Source organism: Bradysia coprophila (genome assembly GCF_014529535.1).
Source record: "Bradysia coprophila strain Holo2 chromosome X unlocalized genomic scaffold, BU_Bcop_v1 contig_44, whole genome shotgun sequence".
NCBI lineage: Eukaryota > Metazoa > Arthropoda > Insecta > Diptera > Sciaridae > Bradysia > Bradysia coprophila.
Window position 1 is genome coordinate 736,025 of NW_023503337.1, and position 21,195 is coordinate 757,219.

Consider the following 21,195-nt stretch of genomic DNA (forward strand, 5'->3'; position numbering starts at 1 on the left):
AAAAGCGTTCTGGTAATCTCATAAAGTGGAGCCATAATTTTTAGACATTTTTGAAGTACTAGAATCGAATTGGATTTGAAATTTAAAAAATAGATGTGCACGGGTGAGACACGAACTCACAACCTTCAACTTGCTGGGCTGATGCTCTAACCAATTGAGCTACAGTGGACATTTTTATTTAAAATTTTGAACCGTTGAACATCCATTAGATTGTGATTGGCCATAATTTATTTATTCATTTCGTTCGCTATGTAACATTTTTGCTTGTAAAGCATTCCCTACAAAAATAGACTTAATAAATATAACAAACATTATAGATTTAATGAATAAACCAGCTGAATTTTTTTACTTTTTTGAAAAAAATAACCGACCATCTAACAGGCTGTAGTCCAATAAGAAGTCAGTCAAAACAGTCAGTGAAACTAGTAAAATATTGATCAGGACACTAACACTTCATTACATCCAATCCCAATGCTAATTGAAACCAGGCTGTCTTCCTAAGTGTAATTTTCAACTTGACACCAGACAGGCAGATTATTTTTAGTTCTCTGGGGTTCAACCTTGCCTTTTAGACTTTGACGGATCTCCGATACATTACTGCGAAAATTAATAATTTAGGAAATTCTAATGTTCCGCAGCCTTAATTTATTAGCCTACAAACTTAGTCTTACACCAAAAATTCTAGCAGCAAATTATGAGATTCAATCGTTGCTCAAGGGATAATGCACGTGCCATTTTGTTGATTATATTCATCTGTCCATTTATCAAATTTTTCGATAAACTTCTCTGGCATTTCCTCCTTGTAAGACCCAATTTTTCCCTTACGACAAAATCTGAAATCGGAATGAGATTTTGTCATCGGAATAGTGTAAAACGGTTACACAAAGACACCTCACCTAAAGTCGGTATTCGTTCCAACCCACTTAGCCAAATTAAATGTGGAACTGTCTTTCATTGAATCAAACGACAAGTGATCGGACAATTTAAGCAGCTGCTTTTCCGAGTATTCTTTGCCCAGAAATGCCACCGTTTTTTCGATACTTCCCATCAGATCGGTTTTCATGTCTTCGTACCGCAAAAATAAGACATTCTCCTCGTTTCGCAAATACCAAAAGTCTTTTTCGTTCGAATGGTACGGGCACAAGAACATTTTATTCTCCAAGAATGAGTCCAGAAAATCATCCAAACTGCACTTGTAACCTTGAATGTGCACCATGTGATGATAAAATGAAATGGCTAAATCTTTGACTCCGCGAGCAGTGTAAATAATTTTCGGTCTCACTGTCCATAGCTGTTTCGGTAACAATCCGGCTGGAAGATGCGTTTTCAGGTATCGTGGCGACGGCATATTGTTGGTGAAATCGATAACATTTTTCTCGACATTTTCGTAGATTAGGTCGAATTCAACATACGGAAATCGTTCGAATACTGATTGCTTGGCACGCTCATAGTCCAAGTTGTTTGTCAGCAACCAGATCATCTCCTGTGTCCATGTCGAACCAGCTTTGGCGAATGTAACACTCCATATATCATCCGGTCGCACTTCATAGTTCTCCACCGTATCCATGTAATGTTTACTCTTTTCCGGCAGGAAGCATGGTCCGAATTTCCAGCTAGCACCGAGTGGCGTTTGCGGATTCGTTTTCGGATACACATAAACGAATTTACTGGCCGCACGATATTCTGAAGTTATGGTTGTGTTTACATTTTCATAGAATACTGGCATAGTTTACGGTTTTTCATCCAATCAATAAACAGAAATTAAACAAAAACAAACGAAGACGGAGATAGTAGAGAAAAGCGGTCGATCTACGACTACGCTTCAACTTGAACTGAAACAACTTTTCAATTCAAATGAAATTTTAAATTTCTATTTAGCTGTGAACGCAGATAGATAATAACAAGTTCAAATGGGTTTATGTTGTTGTTCACAACGTGCTGACTGACCGTGGATCTGATATTTGTCGTAAGTGCAACAGTTGCATGGTGTTCGTTGTTGTTGTTATATAATGACAACAAAATTGTGTTAGAAGTTCATTGACTATCTTATAGGCAGGTAAAGTGAACTTCTTAGCTGGTACGGATTATTTGGAGGTTAAGCAGATCGGTTTTCGATCTCTTAGGGATACGCTCAAATCCCATTCAGAAACATTTTTTTTTGTTTGAGGAGGAAGGCTGATTATTTTATTGGCATAATAGTTCAAAGAGGCTTTTAAGCGACTGACATCAACAATTTAGTATAATACGGACTTTCAATAAGAAAATAAAGTAAAGAAAATGGTTTCGCACGGCCAAATTTCGCAGAGAATTTTGAATTAGAAAATTTATTTATCTGGCAAAAATACCTATTTCTTGCTACGACAAGTTCCTATGAAACTGTGGCATGTGGTTGAGCCATTTTACCGACGTCGCCAAAATGAAAATTGTTTGGGTATTTGTGGGTAAACTGGCCAATTTCCGATCGTTACAATTTTTAATAACTTTGAATCTAACCTTACCAGCCTATTAAATTTCTAGAAGCTCTTTTCAATTCGATTGATCTCTTTTCTAATATTTACTGGATATTGTGTACCGGTTGTGTGCGAACGGAAACGAGAACGAAAAATTGAGAGAAAGTAACAATAGAAAGTTCAGTCGCGTCGACAAAATGCTGTCTGTCGGTAGTTTTTATATTTTCTTTTATTTCAATCTTGATCAAGAGAATCCACGATTCCCTTAAAATATGTATTTTTCCGTTGTTCAAACGACATAATGTTCAAATGACAGGTAATTTTTTGTACCGTGGTCACCGTTATTTCACCGGTTTTTAGTTGATCCACATATGCAATCAAAACGGTTTGTATTTGTTTATTCGTGTAAATTCGTATAACCAAGAAAATAACTTTTGCACAAGTTATGTATGTTTCGCCTAGATTGTTTGTGTTGATCAGCTGAAAAACAGCAAAGCGATTTCATGCTAATATTTCACTGGCTGTGCTGACTGTATGTAAAACTAATTATATATATTATGTACCTGTTGCCAAGATTGTTATTTTAACGTGTAGGACATTATTGCCAGAGCCGAAGGCGTGGGCAGTAATGCCTACACGTCAAAATAACAGTCTGGCAATAGGTACATACCATATTTTGTCTGTCGAGAACAGATATATCGAGATAAGTAAAAACTCCCTAGGGAGATAAGCTCGAGATTATCGTTCTAGATAGATAAATTATTTTATCGCATACGCGGTGTGATTCCCCGAAAAAATTATTCACCTAGGATATGTAAACAAACATTATACTTCTGTAAATTGTCAAAGTGTCATTCGCATATCTTGTTGTCTCGTTTTCGCTTATGCGATAAAAAAGAATATGCACGTATGACAAGCCGTCTCGGCAAGCCTCGACCGCCTTGTCATACGTGCATAATATTTATTATCTGTCTAGAACGATAATCTCGAGCTTATCCCTCTAGGGAGTTTTTGCTTATCTCGATATATCTGTTCTCGACAGATATAAATATTATGCACGTATGACAAAGCGGTCGAGGCTTGCCGAGACGGCTTGTCATCCGTGCATAATATTTATTAAATGTCCAAACATATAGAATCAGTCATATGAATGTAATATTGTCACAAGATGTTGATGTAGTGTCATAGAGCACATAATAACTGGAAAGAAAAATTGATGAATGTTAATGACCAAAAACGTTTGTCACACTGTTCCATTTTCTTGATAACTTAATTCTCAATGGATTTCCAAAAACCTTTTGATGAGATGAGGAATAAAATTTCTGAGGCTCAGGTCGATCGAAAATGTTCAAATAATGATCTATAACAATTCCGGAAATATTTATTTTCAACGAGTTTATGAATGCATGCCTTGGAACAAAACTCTTTCTATTCCCACTCATTGAATATGCTAAAAATCAAGGCCAAGTTTTTGAGTTTTTATGAAAATTCAAGAAAAAGATTCCAAAATAGGTTGTGAAATCCACATTATGGATTCTGAGTGGCAAGACCGTAAATCATTTAAACACAATAACGTTTCGCACGCTCTTGAAAAATTCACTTGCCACTGAACCAGGAACGATAAGTTTTCATATTTCGATATAGTCATTGATTCTGAAAGTTTTCCGAAAAAACTTTTTCCCATTCATTCAAGCATCTCTTTAATTGCTGAAAAACAAACTCCATACACTCGAACAAATGCTACTTTTTAACTCATTTTTTATATACTTCTCTATACCACTGGTATAGTTAGATGCCACATACACACATAAGTTTTCAATTGATATAGTTTTCCGTGTAACTATCCATAGTTACGAAAAAAAAGGAAACGTTTGGTTTCGAACGAGTTTAAATGAATAAAAAGAAACTGGTTCTTCCATATTCAATGCAAAATTTACCGTTCTTTAAATTCATGTTTGTACCCAAATTGGGATTCGACGGCACTTTTGGTAAATACTGAAGATAAACAAAAAAAAACTGTTCACACAGAATAGACCAGAAATAATAGTACATTACGTCCTTGTTTGGAGATTTTTACTTTGCCGAGTTTGTAGGAGCCGGCAAAATACCGATCTCCAAACAATTACGTAAGATATTTTACGTGTTACGGCATGTTTCATTTTCATTTACATTGCCTAATCACGTAAAGCATTGTACTTACGAGGTTCCAAGTTGTTATTTGACAAGTGGGGAATACAGCCCTCCCCTTCGGGTCGGGCTGTAACACCCCACTTATCAAATACACAACTTGGAACCTCGGAAGTAATATACTATTACTTGCGAAGCGCTGAAAAAATGCAAATTATCGCAAGTGTCAACGGTGTGCCCCTTGCTAAAATTTCATTTTCGCAGGGTGCTGCAGGCAAGATTCGTTTTACGTAGTCCAAATGGTAGATGAACATTTTGTAGGCCGTAAGTCAAATACCATTACGATCATTATTTGCATCAATTTTGTGGTTAGTTACGGCTTCAAAGTCATTTCGCTCACTGTTTCGATATTATGGAACTTTATTTTGAAAGATTGACATTATTAGAGCAGTGCACAATGTATGATGTCTAAGGTCTAAGGTAATTAAAATGGAAGTACATACAAGTTGAAAGGCATGCTAGAGGGCCTGTTTTACCCATAAAATGATACTCGCTTGCGATAGAACCAGAGAAAAACTCTTCACGAAATTGTGAGATAGTCACTTTACTGACATCAAGTATTGGTCTCATCTTCATCGTGCAGACTTCACGTTTGAGGATGTGACTCACAGAACAAAGATAATGCCAATTCGGTACCAAGTCTAAAAAACACGGACGTGAAACGATTTTCTCTGAATTCGTTTGTGAGTGAAAAAATAGAGGTCGATTGAAGAGTGTACACAAGTGTATCTTACAAAAAATCTAAAAGAGTTTCGATTGAATCATTTAAATTCATGCTGAATTTCGAAAGTTCATTGCCAAGAAGAAATGTAATTTTAAACCTTTTTCTACGAATCTGATTGTAATGAAACATGAAACCAGCAACTCAAGATATTTTCCGGATACTCAGCTGTATTTGAGTAAATATGACTGCAAAGCGTATCGTATCATAACTACCTGGACATCACTTGGTGCATTATTATCTCGTCTTCAACGACGTTCTTAACGACAGTGTGGAACCAGAACCACCAAACCACAAACGAAATATTTCTCTTCACAACCGACTGAGCATGAAACTCTCAAAGCTTTTTTCTCAATACGAACATTTTTCTAATTATATCCATCTCACATTTAACGTTGCTCCACAAATGTTGAAAAAGCTTTAGATCATTCCAGCGCATGTGTAATAAAGTTTAGATTTGCGAATTGCTTGAATTTTACATGCGATAGAAGTCGTCAACCTTTTAACTGATGTAAACAAGATATATCGCTTGATGAATGATGAACAATTTTTTAATGCTTTTGTTTGATCTAGGAATTTTGAGTAGAAAATAAAATGATTTCTGTTTTAAAATGTAAAATTATTATACTGTGCAGGGATTTCATTATAATGGTCGATCGTTACTGAGCAGGGGAGGAGTGCAGTGTTGAACGTTCGACATGCAAAAAAATTTAACAAATAGTTTCTAGTCATGGACAGCAACTGAAACATTTCGAATTCTCACACATTTGTTAAAACGCCTTCACTCATCGCTATTTTGTTAACATGATCAGTTGGACCAGTTTTAGCAATTGTGTTACACAGAGGTGAGCTATGCTTCGTCGACAGGGTGTATTCACAGTCGATTTACTCTAGCAATTGAGTTTGACTAAGAAGTCTCACTTTCACCTATCGAATCTTACATACCACCTTTACCTTTTTAACTTGATTTTTCTCTGGTAGAAACATGTGGGTGAAATTAGTACGGCTTGCAAATTGCTGTATTAGGTGCGTAGTTACTAGAAACAGAATATCACTATGACTTTCAAGCACTAGCATCGGGCGTGGGGTAATCTGACACACGGTGCTAAAACAACGCATTTTTCAACTACGTAATATGTGGCCTCGTACACGATTTTTCTATGGCAGCATTTTCTGGGGGGATTGGCAGCCTTAAACTTGCGCGTGCGAGTTCACCTTTTACGTAGTTAAAGAGTGTCTTCTTTTTGTACCGTGTGCCAGATTCCCCGATGCCTTTTAGGTAATTTGTAATAGCGATAACTAAAAATTTAATTCTGAGAGTGTTTCCATTCCTCCATTCACTAAGGAAATACCTTAAAAAATGTAAAACCTAATCTTAGTGATCTTGAGACTAAGGCTTAATTACCATTTACCAAATGTACTCCGTGTGAGAGACAAAATTGATTTTTTTTTCAATTTTTGCTTTGTTTACTTGACAGCCTGCTCTATCACGGCTCTCTCAAGGAGTACTTTTTGTTGAGAGGAAATAATACTTAATGAAAAATCGGCTACTCAAAAATTTTGTCTATTGTATTAGCGAAGTGCAGAAAATCAAAGTCATATTTAAAAATCAGCGCTCACTGGGACTTACGTATGTGAGAAAAAAATGGAAGTTAAGGTTGTAAGTAAAATTGTGGTAGAGCGCTGTCTTTAACGTGGGTTGACTTGCGAAAATGTTTGTACTAGTAATGTTTGTCTAGCCAAGTTAGTGACATAGTATATCTACTGTTCCTCATTAAATCGATTAAATCAATAAAATTGTAAGGTCAAGCAATAGTTATTTTCATCATGAGGAGTGAAACCACGAAATTACAGTATACGTGCAGAACCGTATGCCGAGAGACTTATTTTGCATAAGTATGTATGTTTCGTCGAGACGAAGTCGAGACGCAACATACATACGGATGCAAAAATAATTCTCGTGGGATACGAATTCACACACATACTGTGATTGAGTGTGTTCTCTTCATATGATGAACACAATTTTATATGCTTTATGATACGAAAAACAGAAAAAACAAAAAGAGCAAAAGAAAGTGAGAGAGTTAGCTCCGCCTTCGTATACATCAATTCAAAACGGGTCGCATGCGAGTAAAACATCATCTATATCCCTAGACCTGTTTACAAGGTCTGCTCAGAGAGAACTAAAAAACTATGGTTTCCGATAACTTTCGGCGCGTGATTTCGTCTGTTTTCGTATCATGAAGCGTGTAAAGTAAATTACAGACCTGCGTACTTTGATTCCGATCCTACTACTTTAACAACATGGAAACGCTATACATAAGATAAACAGATTACAGATCCATCAACCGTCATCACTAACTTTTTTCATATCTGAAATATTTAAGTTCATAATATTGCACATCAATCTAATCTCCGCTCTTATACTCAAATATACGTTTCTACTAACATCCACTTTATTGTAAGCGGCCGCCCGCACTGAGTTAATAAATAGCATGAGATTATAATCGAGCACACAAACGGTTGTCCGTATACGTATAAATCTTGGCAAAAAGAAAAGAATTAATACGACAAGGAAGAGATGTTGCAATAAATACATTTAACGGAAAATGAAATCTCTTTTATGGGGCGATCATGATAATTGCTCCACGGATATTTATTAAGTTTATTAAAGTGATAGTTTTCTGACATAGTGGAACATAAATGAGTTTATGGAACACAATGTCTATACGTGTACAACACAGTTGTATATGATTGTAATATATCACCACACCGTCCGTTGCCGTAATATTGTCTTACTTTCGTTCGTTAGCTGTAAAGATGGGAAAAATTTTCAAAGACTTTTGCGGAAGAATAAAAATTTAACGATTTATTGGTGCTGTCGAGGGTGTTGTTGTATTGTTTACGGGAAATAAGTCATTTTACTGTTATATGTAGCCTTGCATAGGAAGATTTAATTGTCTAACTCCATTGATTTATATATTACGAGAATTCCGGCTATTGATGGTTTTCAAGAAAGGTGTCTTTTGTAATTGGGGCTTTGTTTTCATCTCGAATGGAATCGACATAAAATTCCTTCGCATGAATAACGCGCTCAGACTGAGATTTATACAAATTCTTTCTTTAAATGAAAACGATTTTCTTAGAAAATTCGACATATACTACAGATGACTACGACTGCATGGTCGATGTAATACAATACTATAATCGAAGTAGTAATCTGAAGACCAGGTTCGACTCCTGACGTCAATAGTGTTTTTGTACGGTTTGTCCTAGGCACGTTCGAATATGATTGAACGATTTTCAAAAAACTTGTTGGATCCTTGTTGGATCGATAAAAGGATGAACAAACGGAGGGCAAAAAATTGTTTTTTTTTTAATTAATGGATCTGATTGTCGAGAAGCACTGAAGCATATATCTAGCAGTGGATACATAAGCGCTAAAAAAGAAGAAGTAGAAAGACTGAAGATCTGATGACACAAGTTTGTCGAGGTGTCTCTACTCTTCAGATGTTTCTACATCATTATTTCTGGAACAAGTTCAAGAGGCATCGTGAAAAATGTTTTTGTCTCTTAACTGAAAATTCGATCGAATGAGTACCGGCGAGGTACAGTCGACAAACTGCATAAAAAAATATTGAAATGAAAACCGGCGAAGAACTAAATCGCCTTCAATCATTCAACGATTGATTTTTATTATTCGTTTGAGTGGAATTGGTTTGCATCTGCAACACAAAAAAAAACAACAACAACCGCAGAGTGTTTTATGTATGATGATGGTTTTATGTATGCCGGCCATATTACACCTACTTGAAAATGGTTGGATTCTCTACACAATGTGGTCGTTCAAATCCATCATACATAAAGCACATGTGTCTACGTGGATGATTGTATGTCCTGTAAAGTATATGTGTTAAATTGCGGACTTTGTCAGCAATGTTTTCAATGCAGTTAGTTAGGTCATGTAAATTTTAAGTGGTGCCCCGTATAAAGTTGTCGAGTTTATCGCATCGAAAACCTATTCCGGCTAACATATGTGCTAGTGAATTAAACTAATTTATTCTGTTTCATGATTTCTCCACATAACTTTTGTGCCATAAATGTGTACATTGTATATGGCTTATTGCAGAAAGTCAATTAAATATTGCCCGAGTTGAGAGTATTGTTGTTTGTACAATTTACTCTCTCTCTAATTTCACCAAATACCACATGCTTATGACACAAAATCTAGCTTGCATGCACTTGCATTTATCTTGTACCAATGGGAATAATATGTTTTAATTAACTGAAATTGATTGTCATTTTATAATTTAACACCAAAAAGCACTCAAACCTGTTCGGTACGAAACAATACGCACTTGAAGGTAGAGATAAGTAGCATTACAGTTGGCGTGTCTACCAATCTAAATTGAAGTGCATGGTTTGTGGGAAACCTTGGAGGCAGGGCTTAAAGTAACATATAAGCTCATGGGAAAGATCCCCCGCAGTCCCCCTCAAATCCCCCCGGTTTTTATAAATCTTACAAATTCCACCGGTTTTTATAAATCCCACAAATCCACCCGACTCGAAGGCCCCGATATTAAAAAAAAAATCATCGAAAACAAAACTTTAATCTAGCTAAATTCAAGCTGTTTACCATAAGTTCACTAAACGTGTAATCAATTTCATGAAGAAGGCCGAAATCAAAAATTATTGCTCAATACAGAGCTGAACCAAGTTTTCGTATTTTTGCTCAAAGTTCGACTAAGAGAAGATTCTCAATGAATCTTTGGATCACGTTCCTACTGATCAGAATGTTTCACAAAAAAATCATTCTTTGCGGAACGGTTTAACCGCTAGCGTTAAAAACGCGAATGGTTAGATCATGAGTATGTTGTATCTAGAATTCCACTTACATCGTTGTAGGATGTCCAGGAACACTTGTCTATAGATTGTGGATACAATATGACTAATTGGAAACCATTTCCGCAAGGGAACATTTATCACTGATTTTCCGTGGTGAACTGTAAAGTATTACAAATATTCAGTCTCAAGGAGTACTTATCATGCTTCGTAACTTCGTATTTACACGCCTACGAGTGAAAAAAAAAATCCGAAAATGCTTCTCTCGAGGCTCTCTGTATCGAAAACTCGTTTTTAATGTAAGTTTATCTTTACTCTTAGCTGTGTGCACAGAAAGTTTGAACTTTAAATTTTTTATGCCTTTTGTTTTGTAATCAGGGTTCAATTCTAGATGAACATTGCCATGATCTAAAAAGAACTCAGGACTAATGGTTTTTTCAAGAAATTAGGTTTATCAATTTCTTAAAGGTTCTTTAACTTCTTGAGTGGTTCTTCAATTTCTTCTGCATTTTCAGTTCAATTTTAGTCTCAAATATAAATTCTTCCTAGGTTCTCCCCGAGAGTTGCTTTTAAGAAATTTTTTTGAACTCTTCTGAGTTTCTTCAAAGTTTTCTTTATTAATTATTGAATTTTTTCAGAAATTAAGGAAAATCTTCATGAAAATGCATTGACAAAAAAGTTTTCAGACCTGTGACAGATAATCTTTCCCCAGGTAATGTAAGTTCTCATACAAAAACAGCATTACCTGTCACAGATAATGTGATTTTTATATGAAAAATTACATTACCTGCCAACAGAACTGTCAACTTTTTTTTCAGTGTGAACCGTAATGTCTAATTTCAGTTAAAAGGTCAAACTCGACTTTTACGCCGATTTTTTTTTCGGGTAAAATAACCTTTTGACAGAAAAAAGAGGTCCTTTTAGACATTTCCCCCGGTTAAAAATCCTTATTTTAGGCACTGCTTGGAGGTTTGGCATCAGATATAAGATTTCTACTATTAACTATTACGACGTCAAAATAACTTTTCCGCATTTTGCTTTCTTCACTGTTTCGCACTTTGACAAAAAAAAAACTGAAATGATGATAACATCCGTAAATTTGATCCCCAAAATTACATCCAATACGGCAATATTATCCAGAATTTTCACACCTGTTCTAATAAGCTGTAAATATGAACTTTTCCGAGCTGGTGCACAACAAAGAGACCAACGGTTTAGCCAATTATCAGCTCTCCAGAATTTGAATTGAACGTTTGGTATTCGTACGATGAAAATGACCAGGCATGGCAGCTTTTGAACTGACCCTAATAATTTATTAGTACAATTGCCTTAGTTTAAATGTTCTGGCATTCAATAACATTTTCTTCCCAGTAACTGAGTCAATATTCCCTGGTAACCAACAACGTAAAGCGGATTCCATCCCCGTGAGAATTCAATCCAACCGAATGTGAACTTTGTATTTTTGGCCTGGTAACAGAGACGAAAACGATGACTCAACCAGTTTAAGTCTCCATTACAAGAAGGGCTTTAAATGCTTTTCAAACGAAGCTTTTCCAAAATTGTCAACTCTTTTCGACCGTCTAGCAAAATTGAATGGTTCCGTGTGAATTGTCTTTCTCACTCAGATAGGAAAAACAAATGTCATCCAAATATCTTTGGCGTGTATCATGAGCGCGAGGGGTAAACTACGCGAGCAAACTCTGTCCCACCTACTTCCATTGGCGTCTATTGTCGCATCTGTTGGCGTACTATTTCCGTCTATTGGTCACCAATAGCAAATAACACCTGTCGCAGTATTTGCTCGCATAGTTTCCCCCTCGCATGATAAAAAGAATAGATGCAATTTTCAAATTTCTCCGTGGTTACATTGTAATTTTACCTTGCTAAAATCCTCAGTCATACACACACGGAATTTTGAAAACCGACACATTTTCTGTTTCTGTGTTTTACTTGAGTTTCTGATTTCTCCAAATAAAAGCACATGCAAAATTCATTAAAAAAAAACCAGAAGCATGAAAATAACTATTGAGTACTATTTGAATCGGCCAGAAAGTGCGCTAAAATAGGCGTTCAGAGAGGGAGAATTTACAAAATCGTATTTATCAACGTGGAAACTATTTGAAAATCTCTAAAAAAATGTAAAAATGGTTGTTTCAAAAATCTTTCTAGAACCGGTACTGAGCACCGGTCCCACAATTTCAGTACCGAGAACCGGTTCCAAAGAACCGGTCCAGTACTGCATTCCCTAAACTCTAATAAAATTCGATTCGCAATGCAATTCGATTGTTCGATATCATTTTCACAGCGTATCATTTCCAGAATATATTTGATGGACAGAATTTCTTGGGTCATGACATGTCACTAATAACATTAACACCCAAAGTACGATTAAAATTTGTCTGAAAGTACGGAAATTGCATGCGATTGAAATTTATAACACATTCTTGTGTGACACATGCCTGAAGTTTATTTAAATTCTTCCACAATTTTTGAATATTTTTGCAATTTACCGAGGTAGTATGTGAAAACGTCCATTATATTCGGTTGTCGTTAATTAATAGACAGGATATATGTACAATATGACACGTGAAGACAATAGTGATATATCGTTATCTCAGATGGAAATTTGGCCAATAACTTTCAAGAATTTTGTATTTTTTGTTATTTCATTTTAGGGTGTGTGAGTATATTCCATGACAGCGGCCAGGACAGCTGATTCAGAAATAGATAATTTTCGAGACTAAAAACGACCAAATTCAAACTACATTACTGCCGTAAATTGCAAAAAAAAAAAAACAATCTCCGACGATAAAAAATATATTTTTTTTAGTTTTATAAAAAAATGTCCCGCAAATTCAGACACAAATTATTTTCATAAAGAACAATCTCTTAAAATAATTTGGATAAAAAACAATCTCCAAGTAGTTATTCGATAGCATAAAAAAACCGAAGAAATGATGACAAATATTGAGCACAGAAACCAAACTCTCAATATGTAAGAGATTTTTTTAATGAAATTTTATTGAAAATTGTATTTAAAAATCGGACACAAAAATTTGTGGAGAAAAAGATTGTTTTTCTACCAAATTACAGCAGATTAGGTCTCATATCAAAGCTGCAACGATGTGAAAACTATATGCGTATGAAATGCTTAGAGCTATGCAACATAGAAGCTCAATATATTCTCGATATAATCAATAGGAAATGAGTAAACTTAGATTGTCTATAGGCTGTGGCAACATGATATTCTATCTAAAACTTATCTACAAAAAGATTAATAATTCCCTTGACTGTAAGTCATGGGCTTTACAAAAGAAAATACACCGTACATAACACGTTTAAAAAAGTATGGAAATGTGATGAAAAAACGTTAAATGTTAATATTTTGTGCCCTTTGTTAACACAATAACTGGAGCAAAGTTCAACCGATTTTCAAAAACTTCTTTTTAATCGACTAAGTATTGAAATCCTCAGGTCAAGTTCGAAAATGGGTGGTATCGGTTCAACCATCTGGTGGTAGTTCTCGAAAGAAGCCTTGTCTGCTCAGGGTTCAAAGCTCAAAGTTCAACCGATTTTCAAAAACTTTTTTTCTTCGACGAAGTATTGAAATCCCGAGGTCAATTTCGAAAAAGGGTGGCATCGGTTCAACCATCTGGGAGTTATTGTGGTTATTGTGTACACGAAAAGACTACCGTTTCTTACCTATAGCAATTTAGTAAAATGTTATTTATGTTTTATGTTTTAAACATGCTGTGTGATTAACTCATTTGGGAATGTACATGTGTCATGCAAAATGTACGCTTAAGAAGTACAAGTAAGCAAAACTTTGCCAATAAACGAGATGAGACAGAAATTTCTAAGCGTAAGGTGAGTCATTCTTGAATATGCTATACCTTTATCGAATAAATAATAAACCTTACATATCATTAGGAAACATTATTCTCGCCATATACGTACAAAGCACACACGTTCGTGTGTATGAAAGACAAACATTCAAGTCATATATTTCAAGCAAATCCCCAAACCGATATAAAATGACAATATAAACTAATGGTTGATTTGAATTGAATATGGTGTTCTACCAGTCAGTGGCCCAAAATTATCTCGACATATTCCTCCTACTAGCATCATCACATTTGATTCAATACCTTCCCAAAAAAAATCCATTCACTCACTCTCTTCCTCTCGCGGGTCTCCGACGGTGTATATTAGAAATATGTATATATATCCGTTCGTTCATTCATTCATCCCATTCATTCCACAGAGAGTGGCAAGCAAATATCTCGCTGTAATTCCCGAAAAAATTCCATCCATAATAAATAAACGTTATGCTTATGGCATCGAATCTATAACAGAACACACACGCTTTCGATACATAGAAGGGAGCCAATACAAATTTACACGAATTTATACCATACCATCTTACAATAAAGCCATTTTCCAATGATTTATGGCACATTTTCCTTTATTGAAATCATATATGTTTTCAGGAGTGTGTGCTTTTGTGCACACTTTACACGCCGAACATTTCGAATCAATTCTTCTATGGCTCCAAACTACACCGAGCACATTTCTAGTATGGTTGATGCTATACAAAAAGAAAATCTTTTTTTTTGTGTCTGTTATACTTTGCTCAAAAAGCTTTTCCCATTTTATCGAGAATGCGTAAGTCAAACAATGTTACACATTTCCCAAGAGATCTCATCCATAACATTATATCTGTCTCAACATGAGAATTTCCAATATTTTTTTCCTGAGATATAAAATATCCAGCAAAAAAAAATAACTGGATATCATGGTTACGGGTTATTTTATAATACATTGCTGGTGGCATACGAGATTGGTGGTACGTACATACATGCCATAAAATATACAATTTAGATCGACCGCGTTAGTTTTTGATGGATGAAAAATAATCGATTTTTATTTTTCAAATTTAAGATTGATCATGATTATTTGCATAGCAAGTTTTCGGGCGTTGAAAGTAGTTAAATAAAGAAATCAGACTGATTTTTGAACTATACGAATAATAGGAAAAGTCGTTTCAAATGCACCTAAACTTACCACCAAGGCCAACTTCTTTTTTAAAAAAAGTGGCTGTGTATAAGCAGGTATTGGAAAATGTTTGCAAAACTGAATTAAACTTCGACACAAAAATGACACCCATTTTCGTGTTGAACTGTACTTCAGTTGCGCAAACGTTGGCCGCAAACTTTGCTCCTGTGGGAATTTTCATTTTTCTTACTTGGTAAAGAAATAACTATTATGGATATTGAGAGTTGATAAAAAACAGTTTCGTTGATCGGTTGTCAGAGTCTAATAATTCTACAAATTATGACATCTTAAAGGGTAGTTCTAATTTTACAGAGATTTTCTTATGATGTCTCCTCTTGGTTAACAAATAACTATTAAAGTTATTGTTCTTTTATAGTTTTGCATGGAAAAGTCTTTTATGTGCTTTAATAACTGTGGTACAAGCACAGTATGGGTTATTTTATATGAAATCAAACGGTTGCTAAATTAATTTTATCATCGTAAGAGAATATTGAATTATTAAACCGTCTCAATGGAAACAATACACATACTACGGACAACAGTATTAATACGATATCGTTGTCTGAAAATACACGTCCTCAGACAAAATTATGTAGCCAAAAGAACTACCGCCTTCATCATGGATACATTAATTTTTCCAGTGAGTTTCCTATGTATACAGCATGTGCCTTTTTCAATATCAACCCTTATTTTAACAAAAGAAATAACATTTTACCAGCCACACAACAAGAAACTACTGAAGATAGTGTCTTGCTAATTATAACAAAAAGTAGGACTAAGCAAGTACAATATTTTGTGTCAATCACTTTACAAAAGAGGTTACAGAAACGCCGTTAGCTTTCATAAAAGATTTTAAGTATAAATAATTTAGATGCTCTTGTTTGCCGTGGGGTCGAAAGTGGCTTATTACACACCACTTGAAAACATTTTATTCGACTTCTCGTGGACAAGAAATGTTTTTAGTGGTTTTTGTAGATGGCAGCACCACGAGTAAGAAGTATACCAAGAAAATATTTTGATGAGAAATTTTTTAATCAGATCGATTTTTCGTTTTTTTGCGGCCTGCGGGAAACTTTGAAGACTGTTCGGACCCTACTTGTGACTCGTTTGAACACAAAAATATAGTTTCTGTTTAGCCTGTAACAAATAACTATTGTGCCACCGAGAATTGAAATACGACTCTTTTCAGCACTCATTTTAGTGTTGTAAAGTGACTTATTTCAGCACCCGTTTGATGTGATATTACAACACTCAAAGCAGTGTTGATATGGAGTTTGTATGAGTTGTTACAGCATTCGTTTGAGAAAATGCAAAGCAATGTGATCGATCAAATTTGAAGAGTGATTGTCTACAATGAAAATTATGATTTTTGGTGCTATTGTCTATTTCAATTCTCGGTTGGCACAAAGCATGATGTGTTACACGTATTGTAATGAGATTTTTTCAGCACACGACCCAATTTAGTGCTGAAAAAATCAACATTACAATACTTGTAACACAACATACTATTACATAACTCGCAATAAAATAAAAATTCTCGTTTTCATGTGTTAAATTAACCTCGGCTTCGCCACTTCGCAACTTGTGGCTTTTTAAAAAGAATAGCCAACTCGATGTGGTTTTGAGGAACGGGTCGGTTCAGTGGTAACGTACTGGCCTTCCACCAATGCTCAATGTGTAGCATGAAAGTAACATTCCTAAGCGTACCCAAGCTTCATAATCTGGGTAGTTGAGGTGTTTGGAAGAATGACATGAATGACGTAACCCATTCTCAATGAATTCTGTGTACAAATATCTAAAGTCTATTGGCGCAGATATAATCAGAACCAGACGAAAAATCCTAAAGGTTTTGCTAATCTATAGGCGTGGTTAGGAATTCACGTAAAGCATGTTGTCCACAATCACCAACCCGCACTGGCCCTCACGGTGTTTCATCGCTAAATACCCCTCATTGGGAGGCTTACATCCAGTAGTGGATAATAAAGGCTACAAATATGTGATTTTGGTTTTCTAAATGAGTGATGTCAAATTCAGCTGCCGTGCTATGGCTCTCTATTTTCACTTGAGAGTTTCCATGTGTGGTTAATCCAAACGCCTGGAATATTAAAAGCCTAATACTTTTAGAAATATATTCAAACAGACGTTTTGTAAATTTCACTCTCGATTCACGAAAGTCGTTATCAAATCTCTGTCCCCGAGTATGTTTTTTAAGAATAAATTCGCATCAGGACGGACTTACTAGCCACCAAGATGTGAAGCTTCAAATTCAGTTTAAGAATTACATTATCAATGTGTTATAATAGTAGACCGTGTGTTGGTTTTGTGTGGAGAGAGGAAGAGCAGGATATGAAATTCATAAAAATTACTTATCATATAATAATATTCGCATGTGACGCTTCATTGCATTTTTCCAATATAGTTTTCAATTTTTCAATTTTCCATATTTTTATTCGACTTGAAAATTCTGAATATTTTCCAATCGATAGTTGCAGCTACACACACACAATTCATGAACATTTCTGGCTCAAGGCAATTTGTTTTCGATTTGATGCTTCGATGCTCTACTAAGTAAATAATATCATCATTTTACGGTCCAAGCAAACAATTTATCATTTTGATAAATTGAATTTGAAGAAAAAAACATTCTAATGATTTATTGTTAAACATTTATTGAGATGATATTTTCTTTGAAAATTTCGTTTCAATTGTAAAATATCGACAAATTGTGAAAAAAAAAAAATTTAATGGAAAGTTTAAAAAAAAGGAAAAGGAAAACGACAACTCGAATTATAGTAGATTCTTGTTTCTCTAAAAAATATTTTTTGAATGTAAATAAACCGAACAAACAAAATGCAAAATACAGAAAAAGAAAGATCAATAAAATAATATTGAATCATCGTATATAGAAATTTAACCTCTTGCATGCTGTTTTTTTTCCTGGAAGGAACTATTCCAATAAACGTCGAGCTATCCCGTCATCTTTTATATAATCTGGTAGTTGTGAATCAATTTTTGCGCAAAACCCCCATTTTCTAACGTGTTAGCAACAAGATTCTACGTACAGCAGTAAGGTTCTCATTTTCTACAAACTTCAATTTATGCACTAGTGCGTAAACAATGTTTACTAAACATGCACTACTTTGATTGCTATATACATATTTTAGTAATGGGTAATTTTAGGCACATACCACGGCAAAGTAAGCCTATGTTTTTTGCGAATTAAATTTTTCAACTTATGTCAGTGTTCATTTGAGTTCATTTTCATATAGTGTATTAGGTCCCTCATTTGACGTTTCAATAATGAACCGCTCCTGCCAGGTTTACTTTTACTCTGCCGTGCACATACATGTTTTCTACTCGTAAAACTTAACAACATTCAGTCCGACAATCGTCAAAATCAGTTAGAATTTACTCGATTTATGTGAAAATAAAACCCCAACCAACGGCAAAGGGAACATAGGATCTTTGAAATTCTGCTTCGTGAAGAAGATGCCTACCAAAAATCTAATCTGATTTAATGTACGTACGGCCTAGTATTTGACATTGAGAAGACAACTTTTAGAATCACTGGTGCGAATTCAGCACAATGTTAATATCCTAGTAGAATACATTCTTGATCAGTGTAGCTCTTGAATCAAGATCACAGACCGTGAATATGTCAACAGCCTGTATCATCAATCTTAACACATCAAGACATCTTATTGCAGGAATTTCGTACTACGTTTAAAAGAGGAAAATGATGATACTGTTTGGAGAAGGAACAAACACACTACCAATCATTTACAGACATTCATAAAGATTTCTACATTGAAATACGGCCATATATACTGTCCACTTCCCAAATTATGAAATGGTTTAGTGGGTAACGAAAGATGGGGGCTTAAGAACGGTCACATTTCTGCTGTTTTATGACTGCAACTAATGTTCCACCTTTCCTTCTTCTTTCATTTTAGAAGTAACCATAATATTTTTGGGCGTGCGTAACTTATAACGTTACAATATTGGAATTGTTTCGTTCGGAATTCCGTGTGCAATTAGTTTGTTGTAGGTAAGACAAAGCCTTTAATCAAATATTTGGAATAAATTAAACAAAATTGAGTTAGTATGTTGAACAAGCAACAATAATCAAATAAGTACCGCATAAACGCTTGGTTATTCCCAGTACATGAATACATACTTACGGAATGTCTTACATCAAACCGGAAATGTTTTGCTCACACGTATCATATTATGGTAGTTGTGCGTATTTATGTATACATTAAAGGCTCTTGTATGTTCCATGTTATATCATTTATATATTTCGTACATCTCGTAGAAATTTGTACTTTGTACCGTTTGTAGGTACTACACCGATCTACATATTTCAAAAGATATTCATGTGGTAGACACTGTTATCTATCTATCTATCTCTCCATCTATATGACTACAGTTACATTCCCTCGTTTGGTATGAAGAATAAATCCTATGATTGTCGATGAAATGTTGAATATTGATTTAAGCTGCATTAATGTTTCAGTAAAGTTTTTTTTATGGATAACATGGAAATGGCTCTGGAGTTCTACTTCATAAAAATGGTAGAAGAACTGCTCTTACGTCTTCGTATTCTTTCATTCTTTAATTTTTTTTCTGCTTCGTATTATATACAAAGAATATCGACGTTTCTTATAGAATAGTTATTTCCGACAAAACAGAATAATTGATGGATCCAAGCGATACGAATTCTTAGACGATGATGTTCGCTTTTACCACATTCTATTTTTCATTTGTGTAAGGGTGAACCACGCTGTGTTGTATTTTATCAAGTAGCGGTAGCTACTTTGTATAGGAAACGGTGGGAATGTCTGCTGTGGACGCTTTTCTTTGTGGCTGTTTCTATATCAAGCGTTTCATAGCATATACGGTAACAACAATTTCCTTGCAAGATACAACCCGACGGAAGTTAACACTGTCTGGGACTCCGTAGCTATTAATTCACTAGAGGTACGAATTCCTATTACTCACAGCTTGTTTAGTATCGCAGTAGACTTCAACAAAGAAATTGCTTCTCCCTTCCCGATGCAAGATCGCTTTCCGTTTCGAAACTGTAACATATCGTTTCTCGACATTGAGAAGCCTACAGAAAATTGACTTCTTGTTTCAAAGTGGAGACTTTTCTTTCCCGATATTGGGAGATCTACAGAAAATTTTGAACTTAGGATTTCCCTATGTTGAAAAGTCTACAAGAATTGATTACTTCCCATGGTGGGCGATCGACTTTTACTTCTTCCAGTTCATTGGAAACCTTTTCACTTTTTTTTCTGTTTTATCGGTAGTCATCTGGAGATAACAATTCTGAAGACTTAATCCTCAAAACTTTGACACGAGTACAATGCACTCAGTACATGAGGTTTTCCTGCCTGTTATTACCTAACGCTGTGATACCAGTAAAGTATAAAGAATGGAACTCGCGAAGAAATTCACGTTATCGCTACTTTCTTGTACCATAACAATGGCTTTATTGAATGTATGTAAGACGAAGACGCGCTCATTCATTAGAGAGTCTGTATAAGAACTGACTGCGAATGCAAATAATGTTGAGATACAACAATGGAAAAGAAAATGTTCAAGAAAATTGATTGAACAAAAGAAAATACATTTTTATTTTCGTTTGACTTTTGAAAATTCACTCCAATTCACCAGTTTTAAATTCCATCCGACCCGGGTTCACATAGTTGCTTTGCATACTAACATCGGTAATTGTATGTTACTAGGCTTAAATGCAAAAATAATTCAGTTAATTTTAAAGGAATTCGTTCTACGATTAATTTGTTTGAAGACATTTTCAGCTTGTTTAAGCTGTTCAAAAATTGTGGTGCGTCAACCACAGATGTCCACATAATGGTACAAATCTGAACAACCGGGGAAATTTAATTATTTTGAATTTTTGCTTTTATTGAGTTT

General features: G+C 35.0%; 1 protein-coding gene across 1 annotated transcript; it reads right to left on the reverse strand.

Annotated features, from left to right (window-relative positions):
* Positions 1 to 216: 216 nt before the first annotated feature.
* Positions 217 to 1,848, reverse strand: LOC119070011 (luciferin sulfotransferase-like). The gene is made up of 2 exons (XM_037174289.1): positions 897 to 1,848; positions 217 to 833 (listed from the first exon to the last, which is right to left on the reverse strand). The coding sequence occupies exons 1-2, from the start codon at positions 1,724 to 1,726 to the stop codon at positions 713 to 715; spliced, it is 951 nt and encodes a 316-aa protein (XP_037030184.1). The 5' UTR covers positions 1,727 to 1,848; the 3' UTR covers positions 217 to 712.
* Between the last annotated feature and the right edge of the window lie 19,347 nt (positions 1,849 to 21,195).

Excerpts from the sequence above, each read along its gene's own strand:
- LOC119070011 (XM_037174289.1), bottom strand. The coding sequence starts at position 1,726 with ATGCCAGTATTCTATGAAAATGTAAACACAACCATAACTTCAGAATAT. Across the intron at positions 834-896 it reads GGAACGAATACCGACTTTAG|ATTTTGTCGTAAGGGAAAAA; the intron begins GTGAGGTGTCTT and ends TTCCGATTTCAG.